Below are 22,132 nucleotides of genomic sequence, written 5' to 3'. Positions count from 1 at the left end.
CCAGATTTTCTGAGGCATTCTTTAAGATTTATGGCTTGCAACCATGGGTACGTTTGGGGGAGTATTACCCAGAGAATATATTTGAGAATTTTGGCTTTAAAGAGCTTTCTTCTTCAACAACAGCGGTTAAAACTAGCACAACCTTAATCTTTTCATCTCTCTTCTTCTCTATGTATATTTGCATTTGAAACCTAGAAAAAAAAATGTTTGAAAGGAGTCATATTTATATGCTGTCTATATTATTAATGTAGGATTACAAGCTCTTCACTGTAGTCCTGAAGAAGCTATCTTCAAATAGAGAATAAACTGTTTTCTTGTGCTTTGGAAATAATGGATTGCAGTACTTAGGGGGTTTTTTTTGCTAAAAAGCTTCTGAAAATACAGTAGGAAGGCAAGAAGAAAAATCAAGGTCAGTTCTTAAGAGATTTTTTGATTGGGCTAAGTGCCAGCTATTGACAAGAGATATTGTAGTGATCTCTTTTTAAAAAAGAGATCAATGGAATGTAGAAGGAGCACAGCAGAGTTGTAAATATAGAGCCCAGAGGTGAGAAATCTACTATAATAACCATGTACTGATTACATTCATTCAATAAAATGATTTAAGTTTCTACATAGAATGATAGAGCTTGATTAATATTGTAGTGAAAGGGATGGTCTATCACACAGATTAATGGGAAAGACAGTAGAAGTAGAAGAGAACATGACTCCCAAAGCTAGAGAAAACACAAAAAGACAGTGTGATGTCTTTAGCAAATCTGTGAGTAAGAGTGTACATGTTACAAATGAGACACTTAACAACAAAAACTCTCATACTATTAAAAAGGACAGTTTTTATTCAAGCATTTACCCCTGCTGTCATTCAGTTCCCTTGTAAAATACCGAGACTATGATCTTGAGATGGGAGAATGATTAATTCAAAGAAATACAGTGTCCCATCTGCATATTAGAAGGACATGAAGGAATCTCTTTATAATTGACCAGGCATTGTTTCAGGAGAAAAAGAAGTATTTTTGTATTTTAAGCATGTATAATTTCCTTTTCAATCAGCCTAGTATACTTTGTCCTCATGTTTCTCTCATTATTCTCAAATGAAACATTATTATTCTAGCTTATATATTATATTTTTATTTTTGAATCTCCAAGAATGCTTTTTTTCTTTTGTATCAATGTTGTATGGTATGTTCATGAATACTATAGATAAAAGCTAGAGTCAGAAGCTTTTAGTGAATTGTAGTAGGTTCACAAACTTTGGTATCAATAAGTTAAACTCTGATAAAAATGTTTCTAGGTTTTATAGTTGAAAGGCACTAATCCACTGAGTTTTGAAACTGAACTTACACACCTATGTCCAATTCATGCTGATAACTTGACCATCACTGATATTGTGAGCACTTGTAATTGTCCTTACGGAAGAGAAGATGGTACCTATACATACTGAATTGGTCTACACTCCAGTAACAGGCATTCTCAGTGAATCAATATTCTTGTTTCTAGCCATAGTGATTAGACTTTAACAAATAGCCTTGTAATTTGGCTTTTAAGCACCTGTAAGAGCTATGAAGTTTGGAAACTTGCAGAATTTCATGACTCAGAGGCTGTCATGCAGTCAAGTTTTTTCCCTCTGCTATTTCTTTATGCATAATGAAATCCCAATTCCCAATCCAGACATTACCATCTTCATTCAGGCTTCATAGTACTTTGCTCAGCAAGCAGTCCCACTGACTTCCATAAGATTATTTTGGGGGGAATTAATGCACTTGTTAAAAAAAATTGAAAATGGCAGAGGTCATTCTTTGGATTGTCAGTTTTTTTCAAGGGTCTGGTGCATGCTTTGCATGCATACAGTTTTAAAAGATTGGAAGAATGGGAGAAAACTGACTGATAAAACTCCTAGTTCAAGATGACTCATCCTCTAGGAAGAACTTTTCAAGCCTCTGTACACTCCAAGATAGGACAGAAACTGATAATGTTCAGGTAGAAAACAATGAAGACCAGCTTCAACAAATAAAGCCCCACTCAAACAAGGTCTCTGAAGTAATCAGACCAAAAGCAAAAGATGATGTGCTTCTATCAAATGTTAGTTCTTTACAAAGAAGAAAAACAACCCTGAAACATCCTGCCTTAAATTAGAACGTAATTAGGATGTTGACATAATATGTATCACAGAAGCTTGGTGAAAGATAATCAGTGGGACACTGACAGGAATTTACACATTACATAGGAAAGACTAGATCTTGCCAATATGGCAGTGCTGTAAGTTATAGAAGGCATTGAGCGCAATAAGATATATAGGCCAATCATCTCAACAAGCTTAAGAGGCAGAAGAATATATGACTGTTAGTAGTCTCTACAGTTGCCTCTCTCAATTGTGGAATGTGAGGTCTCTTAATAGATGATGGGCTTAATCAACTACTGTATTCACTGGATAACAAAGCAGATTGCTGGGCTGGTGATAGTGGATTTTTCAATCCTGCTATCTCTTCCTCAGCTGCAGGGAAAGGAAAGAGAAGGAAGGGGAAAGTTCTTGCTGGGGAACTAAAAAAAGTGGACTGCCTGGGCAGTGGAGGAGAAGCTATAGATTCAAATGAATATTGGGAGTTGTTCCACACCGAGGCATTTAATAGAATTTGTATTTGCTGAGACTTGACTTGTGAACTCTAAGAATGAATACTTGAAACTTTCAAATTAAATGAGCCCACTTCTAAAGAAGCAGACTTGCCTGTGTCTTTTACTGCTAAACTCTGTTATATAGCAAGATATTTTCATATGGAGAAACAGAGGTTTCTCTAGTACGGCAAAAGTGTCTGACTGGGATACTATTGCACTGAGACAGTTTACAAAAGTGCCTCCTGTGGCCTCCTGTGCTTCAGGGGCTCACCAGTGGCTAGCTGAGAGGGTGACTCAAAGATTTGGGCAGCAGCTGGGCCACAGGCACCAAGACCCATGGAACATGTGTTTTTGTGATAGTAAGTAACACAGAAACTTCATGCTCTGAGTTTCCATTCATAATTAGGACAGAACAAGAAGGTGACAGTCAATGTGATATGCTACAGGAGATCGGAGAGTTAGCAAGGGTAGAGAAGACAGATTGAATTCATCTCTGTGTAGATTAACAGATAATATTTTAAACTCCTGTAGGTGACTGCTTCTTCAAAAACCTAATTAGAGAATCCATAAAAAGAGCAGTAAGTCTGGATTTATGCATGAGGAACTGGTTTAAAATCTTCCCCTTGAAGAACACTCAAATTCAACGTTCTTGTAGGAGTCCGAAAGCCCCCCCTAAAAACTGATTTCATCAAAATAAGAAATGTTGTTAAAAGAAAATCAAAATGAACAGTCCAAGGATTGGCAAGCAATGGCAGGCATGATTTTACAGACCACATATTAGGCAATCAGAGAAGAGGCATTTCTCTAATCCAAAGACTCAAGCAACATAATTAAGCTATGAAATGAAATGAAATGAAATGAAATGAAATGAAATGAAATGAAATAAAATAAAATAAAATAAAATTTATTTAGGAGCTAAAAAAGAAATTTCCTTCAAAAGCAAAGTTATACCCAGTTGAGGAAATGGACATAAATTGTGACAGTTTCTATAAGATCATATTCTTAATAACACATCAAAATATTTTAAGGAATAATTTGGTAAATGCTTCATTGTTACTAAGTACTTCTTCAGATAAATCAGAATAAAAAAGACTGCTAGAGATTCAAATTCTGTAGGGTTTAAATATGATTAAGGTGTAATCAGTTAATAACTGGAGATCTCAAGAAAGAAAAGGATATAGCAAAAAAGCTAGAAGAATTCTTTGTATCGGTGAGTAGAAAAACTCAGGGAATTTCCCACTTGGGAGTCTTTGTTCACAGGAACAAGTCAGAAGAACTGTCTCAGATAGAAGTGTCAGTTTTAGAACAAGCTGATAAAAGAATAATAAAAAAATCTGGCCTAGGTGAGATTTATTCATGGCTTCTGTAGATAGTTAAAAATGAAATTGCTGAAGCCTGAGTATACTTTATAATATGTTGTTTTAATTGACATTAGTATCTCATGAATAGAAACTGTTTGTCCAATTTATTAAAGGGACACCTAGAAAAAGGGGATTCCAGAAAGCTAAAATCAGGAGGTCTAACTTCTGTACCAAGCAGATCAGTAGAACAATAAAAGATATATGCCATTACTGAACTGTGGCTAAAATTCCATCTAATGGGCAAAATTTAAGATAACTTCTTTTGTAGAGGGAAGTGTTCCTCATGAATCTATTTAAAGGAGTTAGTGAACATGTGAACAAAGGTTCATTTGATTAATATTGTATTTTGATTTTCAAAAGGTTTTGATGAGGTCCTTCACCAAAGACCATTGAAGAAGCTATAATGGGGTAAGGAGGAAAGGTTCTGTCATGGATTAATACTACTTAGAATAAGAATAGATAAGAATAAATGGACTGTTTTTACAAAGCAGGACGATCTGAGACATTCAAAGTAATCACATAAAACTTGGAAAAGGAATGAGTAAGAAAGTGGCAAAGTTTGTAGATACAACAAAAATCTTTAAATGTAGAAAAATGAAGTGCAAAATGTTCAGAAGGATCTCAAGATAGTCAGTGACTGGGAATAAAATAACTGATGGATTTCTATAGCATTTAAATACCAAGTAGAACACAGAGGAAAGCAGTTCTACTTGTACGTTGATTACAGTGATTTCTAAATTAGGTATTACCACTCATGAAATAGGTCTTAGAATTACTTGGGATTGTGCTCTGCCTGTATTAACTCAGTGCTTGCTCAGCAGTAGTCAAAAAGGTCAACAGAGCCTTAGGAAATTACTGATGTTTTAAGAACAAAACTAAAAATATCATCGTGCCACTTATAAGTCCACACTGTACACTCCCTCCCCCTTAAATAATTTATTAGAACTCAAAATAGCGCAGAGAAGGACAACAGGGATTTTCAGCTATACAGAGCAGTTTCTGAGTAAAGAGATATTAAGTAGGCTCTAGGTGTTTGTGGCATAGAAAATAAAATTGTTATGTGGGATATGATAGAGGTATATTGACATCACAGATGACATGAAGAGAGTGAATGGGAAATGGTTATTCACCATTTTCTATGATACATGAATTAGAGAACAATAAATACAGATTTAACATACATGAAATATTTTTTCGCACTACACATGGCTAAATGTAGAACTTGCTGCCATGAAACTTTACAGATTCTGAAAGTAAAAACAGGTTCAAATGCAATTAAACAAGTTAATGGAAGAAAAGATTTTCAGGGACTGTTAGGTGCAAAGACCTAGGCACAACTTTAAGGTTAGAAGATCTACAATCTGCAGATTCCTGCAGATTTCAAATCACTATACACTCAGCTCTCAGACAGGATACTGTGTTAAGTAGGTGTATGATCTGACCCAGAGTGGACACTCTCATATTACTCCTACCAAAGGTGTTGCTTTGAGCACTCTAGCACACATATCTGATGATAATAATGATAAATCAAATATGTGTCTCATGTTTTTTCTTTCTCTCCCCTTAGATATGTTGCCTGGATTCTGTCACTGCAAGACTGGCTATGCAGGAGAGAGCTGCAATGGATGTGCTTTGGGTTACACAGGATATCCTGCCTGCCTGCCCTGCAGCTGCTCCCTGAAAGGCAGCGTGAATGTTGACCCTTGTGTAGGGCTCTGCATCTGCAAGGTATGGATGTCAAATTCTTCTGGGCCACAGGAAGAGACCAGTGGTATTGAAAGACTGCAGTCAGTGGAGTTATGATGGTGTTCCACTGTCCTAGTCAGCTGTGTGGATGTCCATATGCCAGTCACTTCTCATGGGACACTTGTTTTAGGTCTCTTGAACTCTTTTGATTGTCTTGGGTCATCTCAGTACTCATTGTAATTATAACAGGTACCTAGGAGTCAGGCGTGTAAGCCAGTCATGTAAGTCCTCTAGAAATCTGCAAAGAGATACTTAAGCCTGTGAATCATTTGTTTCAAACTCCCAGAAACTATACATTTACAGTACTGTGAGCTGTAAAAATAGCCAGTACTTCAAAAGAACAAATGTGGTGAACTGCTGATGTATTAAAACAAACAAAAAAAACCATATAGCATTTTAGGGATTGTCATGAGGGGTATAATCCTCTTTTCTTGCTAAATTTTGAACTGAGAATATTCTTTCTTGCCTTGGGATGCTTGTTTAGAAATCTCTAACGTATTTAGTTTAAAAAAAATTCCATTAGACTACAGGGACTTTTCTGTAGGATGCATTTTTTAATTTCTATGAAGGAAGATCAAGAATGATTTTCTCTGTATGCTTGCATATACCTCCAGCAAATTATATATTGATATCACATTGAAATAAACACTATTTTAAAACCACATACATCCACTTCTTACAAAATATCTAAATATCAGAAATGCTTTTGAAAAGCTGATGCTCTGAAAGTCGCAGTTTAGTAAGTCACCAAGCATATGCCCAAAGGACAACTGATGATACTATGGGTTACTTTTCCTGTGTTGTACTTGTGGGAGTTTTCTTCCAATATTTAATTAACAGAATTGGACAGAAATGTAAATACAAAAAAACTTATATTCTTAAGCACAAGAATGTACGAAAGTACTTTGCTCTATCAGCTCATGCTGCATACACTTTTAAAAGTTCTGGGGTGACAGCTGAATAGCACTGAAATCTATCCAGGGTATTAACCTTATCCCCACTTCATATAAACTCAAATGCTCTCTGTTAGAAATAAAATCTGTCCATATCAGAGTTCTAATTCCCTGGCTACCAAATCTAGAAGATCAGACAAGGGGTACTTTTGCTATGTTCTGACTTGAAAGGGAGCTTTGATGAAGGTGTCATAAGCTAAAAAGAAGATACCCACTGCTGAATGATTTTTATTATTATGGCATTATTTGTGTAATACTGAACTGGCCTGTTGGTATAATCAAACCAAAATAACAAATACAGAATAGAGATACTGTTCCTATCCCAGAAAGTCCGTACTGTATATGTTTTTTCCTCCCCAGTCATCCTTTGTCTCCTCTCTGCTCCTCTAATTCCTTTTTAAGTGCTTATTGGGGAAAAAAGATAGCCTTTGCAGATAGCTGAGATACTGATGCACACACATTTATTTTCACTAGCAGTCTTCAAATTCAAATCAATGCCGATTATGGTCAAGGGGATGCTGAAATCATCAGATTACTTATGCTCTATATGAAGAATAAAGTGGGATGTCTGGACAAGTTAATAACAGGGCTTAGGAAAAATGCTTCCCTTCTCTTAATCACATCTTTCAATTAAATATAATGAGCTCTGAAATTTGCTAAAGATAGTTTTCTTCTTAAGGAAATTGGCTGCTGAAAAAAATTCCTAGGATGAAAGGCAAAATGTGACAAAGTGGGCATTAGATTGTTATCTTTATCACATCAGCCAGAGTAAACTAAAGTACAGAAAGGTGAGGGACAAGTGTAAGTGACAGTTTTATCACTGATTATCAGAGAAAATTTCTTGAAGGTACATGGTTAAAATCTCATTTTTATGTAATTTAAAACTGGACTGAACATGGTATTCAGAAATAAATTAGACTGCAGAAACATTGCTTCACTGGCTGGAGGATAGGTTAGATCACCTTTCCAACTTCATGCTTTATGTGTCTATTATTCAGTGAATTTACTACCTGCTCATGAGAATGATACAGGTTTTACTCACTGAGGATGTGCTTGTGACTGCAGAGTAGGATAGTGTTCTGCTGTTCATTTAAACAAATACTTGTGCTTTGCAGCTCTCTTCTTTTTTTTCTCCTTCCTACTCTGCACACATGAAGCACCTCAGCAAGGAACTTTTTAGGAGCAGGGTGCATAATTCTGTTTTCTAGAATTGTGCATGTGAGCATTTGAGTGCCTGCAAGTTTCCAAAGGCTGTCTCACATTGTTTTTCATGTAGAGCATAAATAGCTGGGTGATTTCAACATACCTATGACTATAATGTGCACTGATACTAGTCATAAGATTGTTGGTGAAAGTGTAAAAATACCATCCTTGAAATTAAAGAGATGTCAAAGTTAAAATTTATTCACTGCTAGCCTTGAAAATTGTGTTGAAGAGATGTTTTGTTTGTTGAACAGACAGTATGTGATGATGTTGATTGATGACATAGATACAGCACAGCTATAGAGGTACAGCAACATTATTTTGCTACACGTCACTGTATAATAGTATTCACTGTGTACAGTGAAATCCTATTTATCTTTTCGTTTTGTCTTCTTTTCTTTACCTGTCCTTTCTCCCCCCTACCCCCCACATCATCCCTATTATCTCTTAATCCACCTATGCTTTCCTTCTTTCCCGTACCACCACATGCTTTACCTTACTCTCTCCGTCTTTCCCCCGTCTTGGCCAGGAGGCTGTCAAATGGCTTTTTGCTGAACTTATTTCAAGAGCTATACAGTTAAAGCAGTCCTAGACTACACAGTGTGGGCAGGCTTTTTATAATGTTTTCATTCTCTGCTGACTTGGAGCCAACATTTGGTTCTGTGTGCATACCATAGAGTATTGTGTCCAGGATTAAAGAGACTGTATATAAAACACTTTTGAGAGGGAAAAAATTTTATGGCCTATCTTGGGGAAAAAATACTGAATTAATAAGCCAGTACCACGGTGTGAGCCTTTTGTAATGTACTCCTTGTAGAAAAGCTAGCCTTATGTTTGCCTGTTGATTTATTTTGTAAATTGATTTATTGCATAAGGGTAGCAGGACTTCCTGCACAATGTAAGAATTCTCTGAAAAATATAATTATGAAATGCTATGTTTAGAATCTTTCATGTACATTTAGTGCCCTGACTGTGCAGGAGAAGAGTTTGCAGACCTGGCTGCATGGTTGGCAAACACGTGCAGTCACGGAAGGGAGAAATGCAGGCCTTGCTAATACTTGGATTTAGCCTGAATTCAGCTAGTCATGACAGGCCTCTGAAAAACTGATACGCTGAAGGATTGATACAACTCGTACTTGCCTACCTATAGTTTGCATCAATTGAGCATGCACAGTTTTTATCAGCCGTACCTACTAGCTACAGCTGTTAAGGCCACATCACTAGGTCCCATATTTCCTTCCTCTCTTGCTCCTTTAATTGTACAAGAGATTAATTAGAATGTTGCCTGAAATCAAGTAGGTATATTCATGTAGAGGAAGAATTAAAATCTTAAAATGTCCGAATTCCAGATTCTGTTATTTTCATGCTGCCAGATTAACTTCTATTGTGTAGAAGATTTGGTTCTAATATTGACAGATAAGAGTGTTTCCTATAAATGTCTTTTTAGCCCTGCATGAAAGCAAAAGTTAGTAAAACCTGGGGGTCTCGGGGGTCTCAGTGGTCTCAGGTTCTAGTCTGTGACAGCTGAAGTAATATTCCAACGTGCATTTCCAGGAAAATGTTGAAGGAGAAAACTGTGATCGTTGCAAACCAGGTTTCTTCAACCTGCAGCAAAATAATCCCAAAGGCTGTGAAGAGTGTTTCTGCTCTGGGAAAACAGACATCTGCATAGACTCTCACTTTACCTACAGAAGTGTAAGAAAATTTGTAAAATATCACTGTATAAATATGTCATTAGTTTTGTGGTTTTGTGTGTTGTCACTGTCCACTATCACCTATTATAAAATCATGCATATTCTTTCATGCCACATAAGTCTTCTCATTTATTCAAATGAAAATGCTTATAAGCTTTTTTTCTTTTCATTGTGGGAAAGTTCTGAAAAAATTGCAATACTGCAAAACAAATCATAACAGTCACAAATGAAGCTGTGCATAAACACAGTCCTGGAATATGCAGATATAATCAGTCTTGATTTAAATGCACCATGTTCATATAGCAGCCTTCTTTCCAGATTGTTATTAAATTACCAGACCTGAAATAATTAACAAATTTGAATCATTAAATGTACCACACACAGCTTATGTAAGAAAAAGGGATGCTTACAGGGACATTTTGAGTGAATTTCTTTTGTACACTGCATCCCTATGGAAGAATGTGAAAGTTCAGTGAACCTACTGTTCTTATGTGCAAAATCTTGCTGTAGAAAAATGTCTTTAGCATGCAAATATGCTCTAAACTTTAAATAAGTTCTCAAAGCTTGGACACTGGTTCCACTGTAACGGATGTATGCTACATATTCATGCCTGTAGATCTAGCCTGGGAAGTGTGTTCCGGGTCTACTATCTCCTTGTCTTGTCTGTATGCTGGAAATCTGAAAGTAAAATATGCCTGTGTTTATTTACATGCGAGCATCTGAAAAATTTTCCAGCCCACAGCTGAGCTACTTCATTGTTCTGCTTGTATCCAGGCTCTGGAAGCCATGCTTGTAGGAACACTGTTACTTCTATACTGATTCATTCCTGGTTATGGGATTTCAGAAATTCAAGTTCTGGTGCTTTTCAGCTTTGCTTTGGGTTTGCTGTCTTTCTAAAAATTGAATATTCGAACTTGTAAGTTGTAAGGCTTTAGAATTACAAACTATTATAAACTATGCTGTCTACAGCAATCAGAAAATATATATACATTTTTCAGTTCATCTTCCATACCTTCTGTGACTGATATTATTTAGAGAAAACTTGTATAATATTTGCAGAAATCATTCTTACTCACACAATTGTGAGTAAGATAGAATTTCCTCCTGTCTCTGGGTGATGTGAAAGCACTGGAAACAAATACTTGCATGTGGTAGTCAGTTAACTTCTGACAGCCAACTGAGGAGTTATAATTCCTTGTTGCATACAATAAGAATAGTGTTTGCCATTATTATCCTGTTACTTCCTCTGTTCCTAAACTGCTATTAATCATATTTGTAAACCTAATCAATCTTTTTTTTAAATGGAAGAATGAGAGACTGTGAGTATTTAGATGACCAGTGTCTTGAATCTCATTGTAATGGGTAATTTTTTTTTCTGTCTTTATAGATAGAAGACATGAATGGCTGGTACCTGACGGACTTACCTGGTCTCATCAGAGTTACCCCCAAACAAAAGAGCTTTGGTGGACGTCAGCAGCTTAGCATCAGCAATGTGGCTGCAAGTAAAGTACTGCCACAGACTTATTATTGGAGTGCACCCAGTTCTTACTTGGGCAACAAAGTAAGTGCAGATGGTACTTGCCTAAATGCTAATTTGATTTATTGAGAGAGAAAAGAAGTAAGGCTTTGAAGGAGGGAGGGGTTGAGGGAGGAAAAAGCTGAATAGCTACTTGACCAGCAAGATTGCAAGCAGAAAGGAATGAGGCATATAGAGAGTCCTTGTGAGGCAAAAAATTAAGCAGAAAAAAATAATTAAGTTCTTTGACCTTGAGGCCTCTTCAGGCTTCTCCTGTCAGGTGCTAGAGAAGTCTATATAGTTTGCAGCATTGTTTCTTGAATGAATTGGCTAGCATGTGGTTCCGGTTGTCCTCTTTTCTTCCCATCTTGTGCTCAACTTTGAAAACGAGTTCCCTTGTCTGCTTTTCATAGATGCAGATAGTGTATCAGATGTTGTGGGGGTGTGTTACAAAACTTTAATGTTTGGCAAGAAACTTGTGTGTAGGGAGCTCTGCCCTGGGACTCAGAAAATGCTGTTCTGAGCTCTGTGCCAGTTCTGATGCGCATATTTATCCGCGTGTGCATGTGCGCACATACACACATATTCATGCCCTGCAGGTTAATGCCAAATATTTACTTTCTAAAGTCTCTGCAAGACTTCTTAGGTGCTTTAGTGGTACAACTATCAGGCGTCTCACCATTTCCGATATCATACATGATACATTCATGAAAATGCCATTTTTTTCCAGAGAGTAGAATTGAGGACTGAACGAGTCCTAACTTGAAGAAAGCTAAGCAGCCTTTTCTCTGGTTATGGTAAAATTTATCTGAAATGCGAACGCTAATATGCTTGAACACATTTTCCGTTGTAGTCTCTTCAGGGTAGTCAACCTCTTATTTATTTATTTTCTTCCTGCTGGCTGAAAATCAACATGACAGAAGGTAAGTGAGCATGTGGAAATTAAATAGCATCATTCCAAAGAATTGGGCATCCTGTTCATGGCTATAAATTGTTAAAGGTAGTCAGACTTACTCAGCTGTGCAAGGGAAAGATTTTCTCTATAATCTTCTGTACCTGGTCAACTTACCCTGTGATATCAACTGATACTTTTCCAGACAGAATTTCATCCTGTTTCTATTCAGTGAGAAAAATAATGGTAAGAATGTGTACAAATTACTTGAACGTGGAAGATATTTTTTCAGTGTAATTTGGAGGTCCTTTGTGGTTACTGTCAGACATCTCTGTATGAATGAAACAATTTGCCTTAATAACTGAACCATATAAATTTTTGATACTACAATAATACTGAAAGCACTCACAAATTACCACAGTACATCTTAACTGTCATGTTACATCAGGTAAATTATAGTCGTAATGACGTGCTTAGCCTGTGTGAGTTATGCGATGGAAAGGGAATATTGCAAGTTCTTATTTGTAAACTCAATAAAACATTTCTCTAAATAGCTGAAACTGGATTAAACCACCCTTTCTTGAGAGTGATTGCTAGCTATGTTACAATATAATAATTGGTATCTCATAGCAGGCAAGTTTCTTTTAAATTTTTTTGTCCTAGAAATGTAGAGAATGATTTAGGAAATCTTGTAGCTATAGATGTACACTTCTGTTGTAACTCACAAACCTAATGTCAGGGAAAACTGCCTTTCCTTTTTATTATTAAAATTATTGCTCTTAAATAGTATCCCCCAAAATAAAATTCAGTAACAAAAGGTAGTAACCATCTTTCATTTCCCGGTTTTCAAATATAGCCCAAGAACCTTGTTTAAAATAATTCTTTTAATATAAAGTTGACATATTGTCCATATGCCTCCACAATGTTGATTGCCATATGTATGCTATCTGCTTGTTTTATATCCCTCTTCAGATGCTTCTTTCAGATGAACAATGTGTTGTAAATAGGATACTCTTGAGTGTGCAGCCTTTGGCTTTTTCATCTTCATCTAAAAATGGATGACACTAGACTATGTGATACTGGTCTTTCACTGTGTCTCTAAGGAGACACTATAAATTACAAGAGACTGTAGGTAATGCAAGATTCTTGTTTCTGTCAGTGGGACAAGAACATAAGCAAATTAGATTAGCATCACCATCTCTTTTTGCTCTTCTAAATATACATAGTACTAACAAAATGTCAGCTAAGTGGGATTTTACTGAGCTTAAACTTTGTTGTACAGAACAATACAGAAACTTTTTTTGAGGCTAGACATTTTACATGCCTAACTATGTAGTATGTGTTTGAACTGAAAACTTGAAAACTTGTTGATTCAGAAGTTATTTGGGAGTAATTTGGAGGAAATTATTTTCTAGAAACTAGCAGATAATTTGGGAGAACAGATTTAAGATGGCTAGTATTAAGATTTTAGTAGCTATCATTAAATAGTTAATCTGTGCCTGCCTTTAGCATAGCCCACTGAACTAAGGATTGCAGCAATCATAAGGACTTGTGATCTGTTAGGACTTCTAGTTACCGAAAAATTTATTCTATCAAATCTAATTACATTTTATAGATATTTGAAAACCACGTTTGTTTTTTTAGCAGCTCCTTAAGTTATTTTGACAACAAATCTGTAAGTTTATTTTAAAGTTATGTCCATGCTAAAATATTTAATTGGTTTGTCTCAAAGCATTATGAGTTATATTCTGATGCTGTTTTATAAGAGCACTGAAAAGCAAGTACTACGTTACTTACAAATTAGATACTAAACTCAGCAGGATGATGTGAAACACATGTTTCTTTAAAATCAGTGCAGAAAGGTTAGGTGATCAAGACGTTTTGGAAGTCTTAGTTATGTATCTACTCTGCCTCTTTTCCTTTGGCATCTCTGAAAAAAGCAATTTGATAATTCCTGTCCTGAGAAGGAACCATTTACAATTAGCCAATAGCAAACATGACATAGTGCATATATAAAAAGACATATGACTTAGGCATATGACCTCCTATGTTGTGTCCACTTGTTACTCTGCAAGGAGACATCCGTCTTTGATAAGAGGAAGTCTCAGTCTCTCTGCTCCTGCAAATATAATCTTCTTTTCTTTGCTAAGGCCCAGCTTTAAACATGAAGGTGGAGATTTACCCTGCCTCTTTCAGATGGTTAGGGCACTGTCCTTAGTCAGCAGTCACAGGTAGGCAGAGGAGGGCCTGGAGTCCAGATCTCCCAACATTGCTGAATCTAAACGCTCAGCAGTCATGCAAAAATTAGGTAATGCATCCTCTAACTCCTCCATCTGGATTTTGAGTAGATATTAATGCTGCTGTTACTCCAATTGCAAACAACGTGGTAGAAGCCCTAAAACATCTCTGCTTTAAAACCCTATTTGGGTGACAAATTTTATATAGATTGAGCAGTTGCTTTCATTGGATGTAATTTTATGGGAGTAATTTGAAATAATTGCACAGCATGATCCCATTCAGTGTGAGTAAAGTTAATATAATTTGGTCCTTCATGAAGTAAGAATATGTTTGAAATTAAAGCCAAAGATGCTTGAGTAAAAAGCTTTGTTATCTCCGAAAAATTCTAGCTGATCATGTCCATCAACTCCGTATACTTTTGAGCAGACACATGATGGATTCATTGTTCTTTCTCTGACTTAGAGGCAAGACACCAACTGAAAATTTGGTGTGAAATCTGTGCCTGCACTTTGAATAGTAAGGGTACTTGTTTGACTTAAGAGTTTTCTTATTTTGCCTATCTTTCATAATTAACTGTGTAACCTATTTGCTGACTGACAGAGGTCAATGTTTCTTTGTTTCCAAACATGAAGACACTGTAGTAAGCCTGTTGCCAATATGTATAAACATTAAAAATGTTTTGACCTTTAGTAAGTTCTCTACTGTGGAAAGCTGAAGATTGGGACGGAGTGAGCAGCTTGTTTTGTGACATTTTATCTATTGCACACTGCCCAGAATACCTCATAGGATCAAATATTGAATTATAAAATAATCATAAGCTAGGTCTTTGTGGCTTTTATGTTTATTTCCTTCCATTTGTTTTCATTTCTTGGGCAATTCTAGTGCAAAAGGCAGAATAATGCAAAGCAAATTGCTGTCTACAGTCCCGGCGGGGGAGGCACAGCAGAGAGGGGGGTGAAACCCAAAGCATAAAGATGTGTAAATAATGCAATAATCAACTGGAACAGAAATGCCAAGATCAATTGTCCTAAATTATTAATGCATCTAAACCCATAAAGCTTCATTGAGTATTGTCATGATTTAAGTTTCAGATATCAAGACTTTCTAGTTCATAAGACATAATAGAGTTAGATCTCAATCTTTTTCTTGCTTTTACTGTGTGCCTTTAAGAGAGAGCAAACTAACTTAACACCTGTTGGTATAAATGGCTGAGGTGAGAAATGAACTGGTGATGGAAGCTACTTTTTTCTGCCACCATTTTGGTCTGAGATTTGTAGGCCTCTCATGGAAAGCAGCGAGTGGCTTAGCCTGCATAATTCCATCAGTTAGCTACACCTTAAATTTAGCTAGTGAATGGATTTTCCTTAAGCAAATGTCTATATTCTTTTTATAGTCATGGAAGAGAAATAATGATTTTTAGGTGAGCTGGTGTGATCTTCCTTTAGTCTCTTTTAAAAAAAAAAACGCTTCTTTCTTTCAGCTGGTTATCTAGAGAATCTAGGCGCTACATTTAAAGGATTTGGTTCCCTAGTGGAGGCTGGTTGCCCAAGTCTAGGCAGACCACCATTAAATAACACAATGGCTGTGCTTGACGTATCTGCTAACTGTCCAAGTGATTTTGCTGCCATGATGACAAGTCCAGTACTTCATGTTGAATTGACTTGATGTATGCCCTCTGCACAGAAATGAGTTTCAGCCTCAGATTTTAATGTTTACAGAGAAGGTCTCCCAGCTAGCAAAGTGAAGAGATGAAGCAGACTGGGATGGAGAATGGAACATGATCCTCAAGTGTCATCCATAACATATCAAAAACAGTTTTGTGCAGACTTTTATACATTTCTTAGTACCTTTTAAGTTTGAGTGGGATGAAATAGGTAAGTTCTGTGCACATTATTCATATGTGTAAAAGAAACAGGAATAGGCCATCAGCAGCACATAATATTCCAGAAATCTCCATTCAGTGCAAAGTCCCTGAAGTTATTCAGAGGTGCTGCATATCCTCAGATTTTGTGTAAGCAGTGACCATTAGTAGTGCCAACACATGCCAGAAAATGAAGATGATTCTTTTGAAAAATGCTATTCTAAAGAAAACTAATTCAGGATCTTTTGGCTTCAGTATTTGAATGCATTCTTCTGATAAAAAGCTAATTTAGTTTATTGTTATGTTTTTGCTTTTTAACAAGTAAATCCTAAACCAATTCAAATAATATATTTTTATTTTAAATCACAATCTAAATTGCCTTGATGGAAATTAAGTTACCGTGGTAACCAGACTTAGTCAACAGTAATAAGCAGTCTTCAACATATACCAAGTGTGCTGTTTATTTTATTAGCTCTTCACTATAACTTCTAAAAATTATTTGAGTTAATAGCCAAATTCAGATACTGAAAGGATGAGACAAATATAATAGGAATAGCAGTGAAGAGCAAAACGTTTAAGATCAGAACAGCTGACTGATGCTTCCTTTAAGTTTACCGAATTCCTATTAAATAATTGGGTTTAGATTCTTTACCTTTGCTGAAATATTCTCAGCATGGCACTGAGAAATGAGATGGAATACTTTTATGCATTTTTGCACAGTTGTGGCTAACCAAAATCTGATTGATGCCCAGTACAAATTAAAATAATATCAGAACTGTCCTATTTGCAGTTCAGCTACCCCTGACTATAAAGAACCATCAAGATATAAGTGAATTTCACACACTTTTTTTCTTGTAACATTTTCTGGCAATGTTAGCCTGTTGGGATGGTTCAAGTATAGCCACTGTGATTGCAAGGAAAACTAAGGATGCCTGTTATGCCCTTTTTGTGCCTTTGAAATGGGCTGAAACAGGACTCAAAATCTGGCTAGCTGAGTTCATTGACTACGGTACTACACATATCCTATGATATGTTTAATTTCCTTTTTGCTAAAATCATCTTATACTATTTTAGAGAAAAGAGGAAATTTATTGTTGGTGAAATTATTTCATAAATCTCAAGCGTCCTTTGGGTTATCTGCTTACCCAAGTCTGCCTTGAAGGCAAGAGTTTTAATCAACAGTGGCAGCAGAAAAATGGAGAAACAAGCAGAAAATAAAATAGTTTCAGAAAAGAAGGGAAGTAAAGGCTGGAGAGAGAATACTGAGGAGCCTTGGGAAGTAGTGGTGAAGATAGTAAATTGGGGAATGTGCTTGCCAGATTGGAAAGCTTTCCTCTTCTTATCTCTGATCCCGAATAGTAAAATAATGAAGAATCCAACAAAGCAGAAGAAAAATAGAAAGGTCTGTGACTTGGAGAGAACTGTTATGCCTAGGGATTTGTGGTGAGTGCTGATCAACGTGCAGGAAGGATGGAGACAAAGGTACAACTCGCTTCTTCTAAACCAGAGATAGCTAGATTGAACAGTGGTTATTAAGTCTGCAAAGGAAATATGAAGTTTATGAAAGGGAGGATACACAGGGGTTTTGTGCCTCTTACATACCTTTGCATGCTGTGTGCTTCTTGAGTAAATAAGCATTTGTTTTGAAAATGATATTTGGAGTTACTTGCTGATCATAGGTTACCTGGAAGAAAAGAGCTTAGTGGAGTTTTGCTCAGCTTATCCAGTTATGTTAACCAGACAGAATTTATTGTCCAGAAATCTAGCTGAAATTGGGCTGCACAGGAGTATGATGAAGGAATCTAGGTCCGTTACTAAAAGGGTATATGTTAGAGCTACTGAAAGGTTATTCTCTAATTATGATAGAGAAAGAGTTAGTGCTCGGTTGAGTTTGCAGGGTTTCCTTTTACGAATAACTGAGTTGCTATTTCTGTTTAATTATAACTGCCCCCCAATTTTACTTTGAATATAAACAAAATTCAAAATCTTCAAGTAGAGTGTAATTGAAATTGTTGAGTTTGTATGTCATTAGTAAAACTTCGTGATACCATTATGAGCTTTAGTTTTGTAATTTTGTGCTGTTCTACTTTTGCCTCCCACATCAAAAAGGCAGTAGGCAGAAGGGCAAATGTACTGAGAATTTCTGGTGCTGCACAAGAGAAACAGCTTTTTCTGTAAATCAGTTGTAGTACTTTCAATCTATGCTATATTGTTTATGAAGTCTGGCATACTCAATAGCTTTGCATCTGACAATCTCAAAATCCTCTTGACTGGGAGAATCTCCAAATGATAGATAAATACCATTATTTCCATTTTACATATGGTAATCAACATTACTGTTCCTCTTGTCTGTCCTTAGGCAGCTAACTTAGAAGTTTTAAGACCAAACCATTGAAGCACAGTTCATTGAATCTGGATGCCTAATCACCTGTGTACAGATACAATCAAGGGGTATATGTGTATGAATTTGTGCATGACACCTGTATTTATCTACAGTACCTGGTGTCATATAAAATTTCAGTTGGTACATATATCTGACTGACCTAATCCAACTAACTTTGCAATGGCATTTTACATCCATTATTATTAACAAAAAAGTCCAAGTGGTTTTGTATTATAATTTTTTTAAATTTCATTGACAGTAATTAAAGGCAAGAGTCACTCATTTTTAACACACAAAGCACTGGTGCTCACCAGTGTATAGAAGAAGGGAGAGTGGTGGTAGAAATGAATATTTAAATACAAATTTCTGTTATTATCAACCTTTCATCAGCAGTAGAAAAACTGAAAAATTAAAAGCATAATTCTCTAGATTTTATATATTCTTGACTTTTACATAAATGATTGGTGACTGATAAGGCCAATATGCTGTGACTGCCTTATACACTGTAATTTTCAGAGGGTGATATTCCATACTTACTGCATTTCTGGTAAGTCTGTAAAAAGCAAGCATCAAAATCGTCCATCACTTTGTACATCTTAGCTTAATACTAAAAAGAGAGAGAGAGAGAAGGACATCTTCAGGTAGTTAGTCTATTACTAGCATCACATTTAACATCATTGAAAATGATGGAAGAAATGAAAACTTTAAGCCTTTGACAGTGCAGCGCTTAAAAGGAAGTTTTCTGCATGGCTGCAAAATGCTGACAAAGAGTTGAAAAACCAAATGGTAACCAAACTGACAAGAAAGTAGCACAGGAGTGGGCAGAGGGTTGAATTACTGGTTTAGTTTTCATTTGTCTTTCATAGATTCATTATTGTAAAGATTTTAATATTGAGAGTCACTCACACTTTGATCTAATATCTGAATAGACTCTGAAGCATCCTTTAAATCCTGTATGTCCCTCTGTCTTATCTACCCTATCATTACCTGACTGTTAAAGATTTCTGAATGGGCCCATACTGCTTCATTAAATCCTTAGAAGTCCAAATGACCTCTATTCTCTTATGTTCCCATTTGGTTTACATACTGTAATTTAATCTTCAGTAGGAGGGTAAGATGGGGGCAAAGATCTTGTTTTCCAAAGAGAGACTCTAGCTAACTAGAGTAAATTTCTTTAGAAAGAACATCTCAGTGGAAATTTTAAATATTTTAAAAAGTTTCTTGAAGAGAGGGTTTCTCTAACTACAATATGAAGAATTTTGTCTCCCTGGACCCAAGAGACAAAAGGGTTAAGACCAGATATTTGGCCTATTGAAGGGAAAATCATGTGCTCGAACCCCACTCCGAACTGTGATGAATTATTAAACAAATGGTTTGTTGGGTGATAGAATATTACCTGCAAAGAGCTGCTCATCTCCTTGAGGCACATCCAGAGCTAACTGAATTGAGCCAATTAGACTGCCTGTCTCTTCAGTGAGTTGTGACCTATCAATGGTAATAGCTTATTATGATGATAAATGAACCCATCTCTCAAACTGAAGCCTGAATACACACTTCAGCAGTTTCCCTGAATCGCAGGGCCATTACCTCTCAACTTCAGATTGACAGGAGCAGCAGCAATGAGAGCAGATAGCATGCATGAGTAGACACAGATGATTGTTTTACCCAAATGAATGTATCTGCAGTTATTTTTGGTGAATTTTTTTTTTCTTCTTAATGGGCCTGCCTGAGCTTTCCATATTTTCGCTAGAAGTACCCAGCATTTCTCACAGCGTGTGCAGTACCACCGCTGTCTCCTGAGATGGCTAGATGAATTTCTGATTTGTATCTACATGCCTTTTCAGTCTCAGAAACACTGTGCATTGTCATACAGGAGAATATTTTTTTCTGACTGAAAAGTTTGTTTTACTTGTTTAGCCATCTCAGCCCTATTAATTTCTCTTCCAGAAGTTATTTCCTGCGAAAAAGCAAGAAGATAGAGGAACTGTAACATTATCGGTATTTTTCATTAATTTATTATAAGGTTTTGAAACCTTCAAGTATCAAATATCATGAAATATTTAGAAGACTTCTGGACCCGTTCTTTGTTTGGTTTAACCATTTTTGGGGATGGGAAGTTTTTCCACAATAAAGGCAGTTGTTTCAACAGCTAACATTCTATATCAGTTTTCTTCTGGCTTTTTTCAATTAAGTATTTCAGTGTATTTTATGAATTAAAAATAACAGTGCCAGAGATATGTTCCTTCAGTTTACTGTCCTGAAAGAAGATTTTGGTTTTGTCCCTTTTTTAATGAAATTGTGTAAGAGAAATGGCTTGGTACATTCCCAAACAGTATGTCAGTTATCCACAAGAGAGCTGCAATCTGCTCTGAAGTGTGACCCAAAGTACTCCCTTGATGCAAGGCTAGTTTAAGCTGTGCAGCTAGGCAGTCAGCACAGCTGTCTTATATTCATGCTTCTCTTCAATAATATGATTCACATCAGATTTCCTGCGGTGTGTCCCGAAGAGCCATGCCTCACTGCAGTGCATACTTTACTGTGCAGTTAATAATAACTTCTACAGTTTTACATTTTTGCTTTGCAGGGAACTGGTTAGCAGGTTCACAGCAATATTAATGGATATAAATAAACTGAATAGTAATCCATAATTTTCCATCAATAATGTATCTTCTTTGAAAGATACCATCCAGAAAACCATAGCAGCAATTAGTATTTAATCTACTTCAGGGGTTTTTTGAACATCAGATGATCAAATATGTTATATTGAAGAGGAACTTTTTCTTATAATGTATTTTAAATTAAATGGATACAATACAGAGCTGTAGACATATCTAGGCGTTTTAAATGTTTGCCAAGCTAAAAGAACAGATGGAACACAAAAAAGTGAAATGGAAAAGAAATAGATCAATATCTGTTGTTATTAGCTATGGAAACAAGATTTCCTAACTTTCAAACCCAGGCAATCCAAATTGAGAAAACTGGTGGACTGAAACGACTTTGTTTAACTTACAAAGTAGATTTGTAACAACAGATGCCTTTAAAGCTAATCAAATAAATAGTTATGATGTTTGGTCAGCTGTATCTTATTATTTAAATGTTTGAGTTAATTCTGTTTAGTCTGCTGGGATGAAATGTCCTTTTGAGAAAGAACTTTCTACAGTTTTGATTCTGAGATTCGTCTCATGTGATGTGCAGTCCAATACATTATTCCTCTCTTTCAGAGATGATGCATAAGTTTAGTTTAGGTAGATGCACAAAAATCCACTTTTGTCACTCTCCTGTGTCTTTTGTTTTATGTCAGATAGATGTATATATACGTATAAACATTTGAATACAAATAGCTTTATACATTTGTCTCGCCTGTCTAACAAAAATATGAATGTATGACAAAGAATACAAGAGAATAAAACTAGCTACATGGGATTAGAAAAAACCTAGAAGCTTACATAGTTGAGAATTTTTCATTAAAATACTCATTTGGATTTTTCCACCAAACATTTTCAGATTTTGTGTTAGAAAAATTGCAGTGACATAGTTTGTTTCAGATTTTAGTCAGTGGCATTGGCAGATCAAATCATTTGAGTCTGTCTGGCATTAATGGAGTTTTTCTGAGCTGCTTCAATGTGCCTTTGAGGATCTGTAGTCCATGTTCCATGCCTTTCCTTTGTTTCTGAATGG

At 36.0% G+C, this 22,132-nt stretch overlaps 1 protein-coding gene across 1 annotated transcript in view; it reads left to right on the top strand.

Moving 5' to 3' along the window:
• The window catches only part of LAMA2 (laminin subunit alpha 2), a 387,138-nt gene that overhangs the window by 160,219 nt on the left and 204,787 nt on the right, over positions 1-22,132 (top strand). The window contains exons 10-12 of the mRNA XM_067294582.1: positions 5,536-5,696; positions 9,425-9,565; positions 10,952-11,125. Coding sequence (XP_067150683.1) covers positions 5,536-5,696; positions 9,425-9,565; positions 10,952-11,125 — 476 coding nt within the window. The remainder of the gene's footprint in view (positions 1-5,535; positions 5,697-9,424; positions 9,566-10,951; positions 11,126-22,132) is intronic.

This window comes from Apteryx mantelli, chromosome 3 (genome assembly GCF_036417845.1).
Source record: "Apteryx mantelli isolate bAptMan1 chromosome 3, bAptMan1.hap1, whole genome shotgun sequence".
NCBI classification, from domain to species: Eukaryota; Metazoa; Chordata; class Aves; order Apterygiformes; family Apterygidae; genus Apteryx; species Apteryx mantelli.
This window is presented reverse-complemented; position numbering and strand designations above follow the sequence as displayed.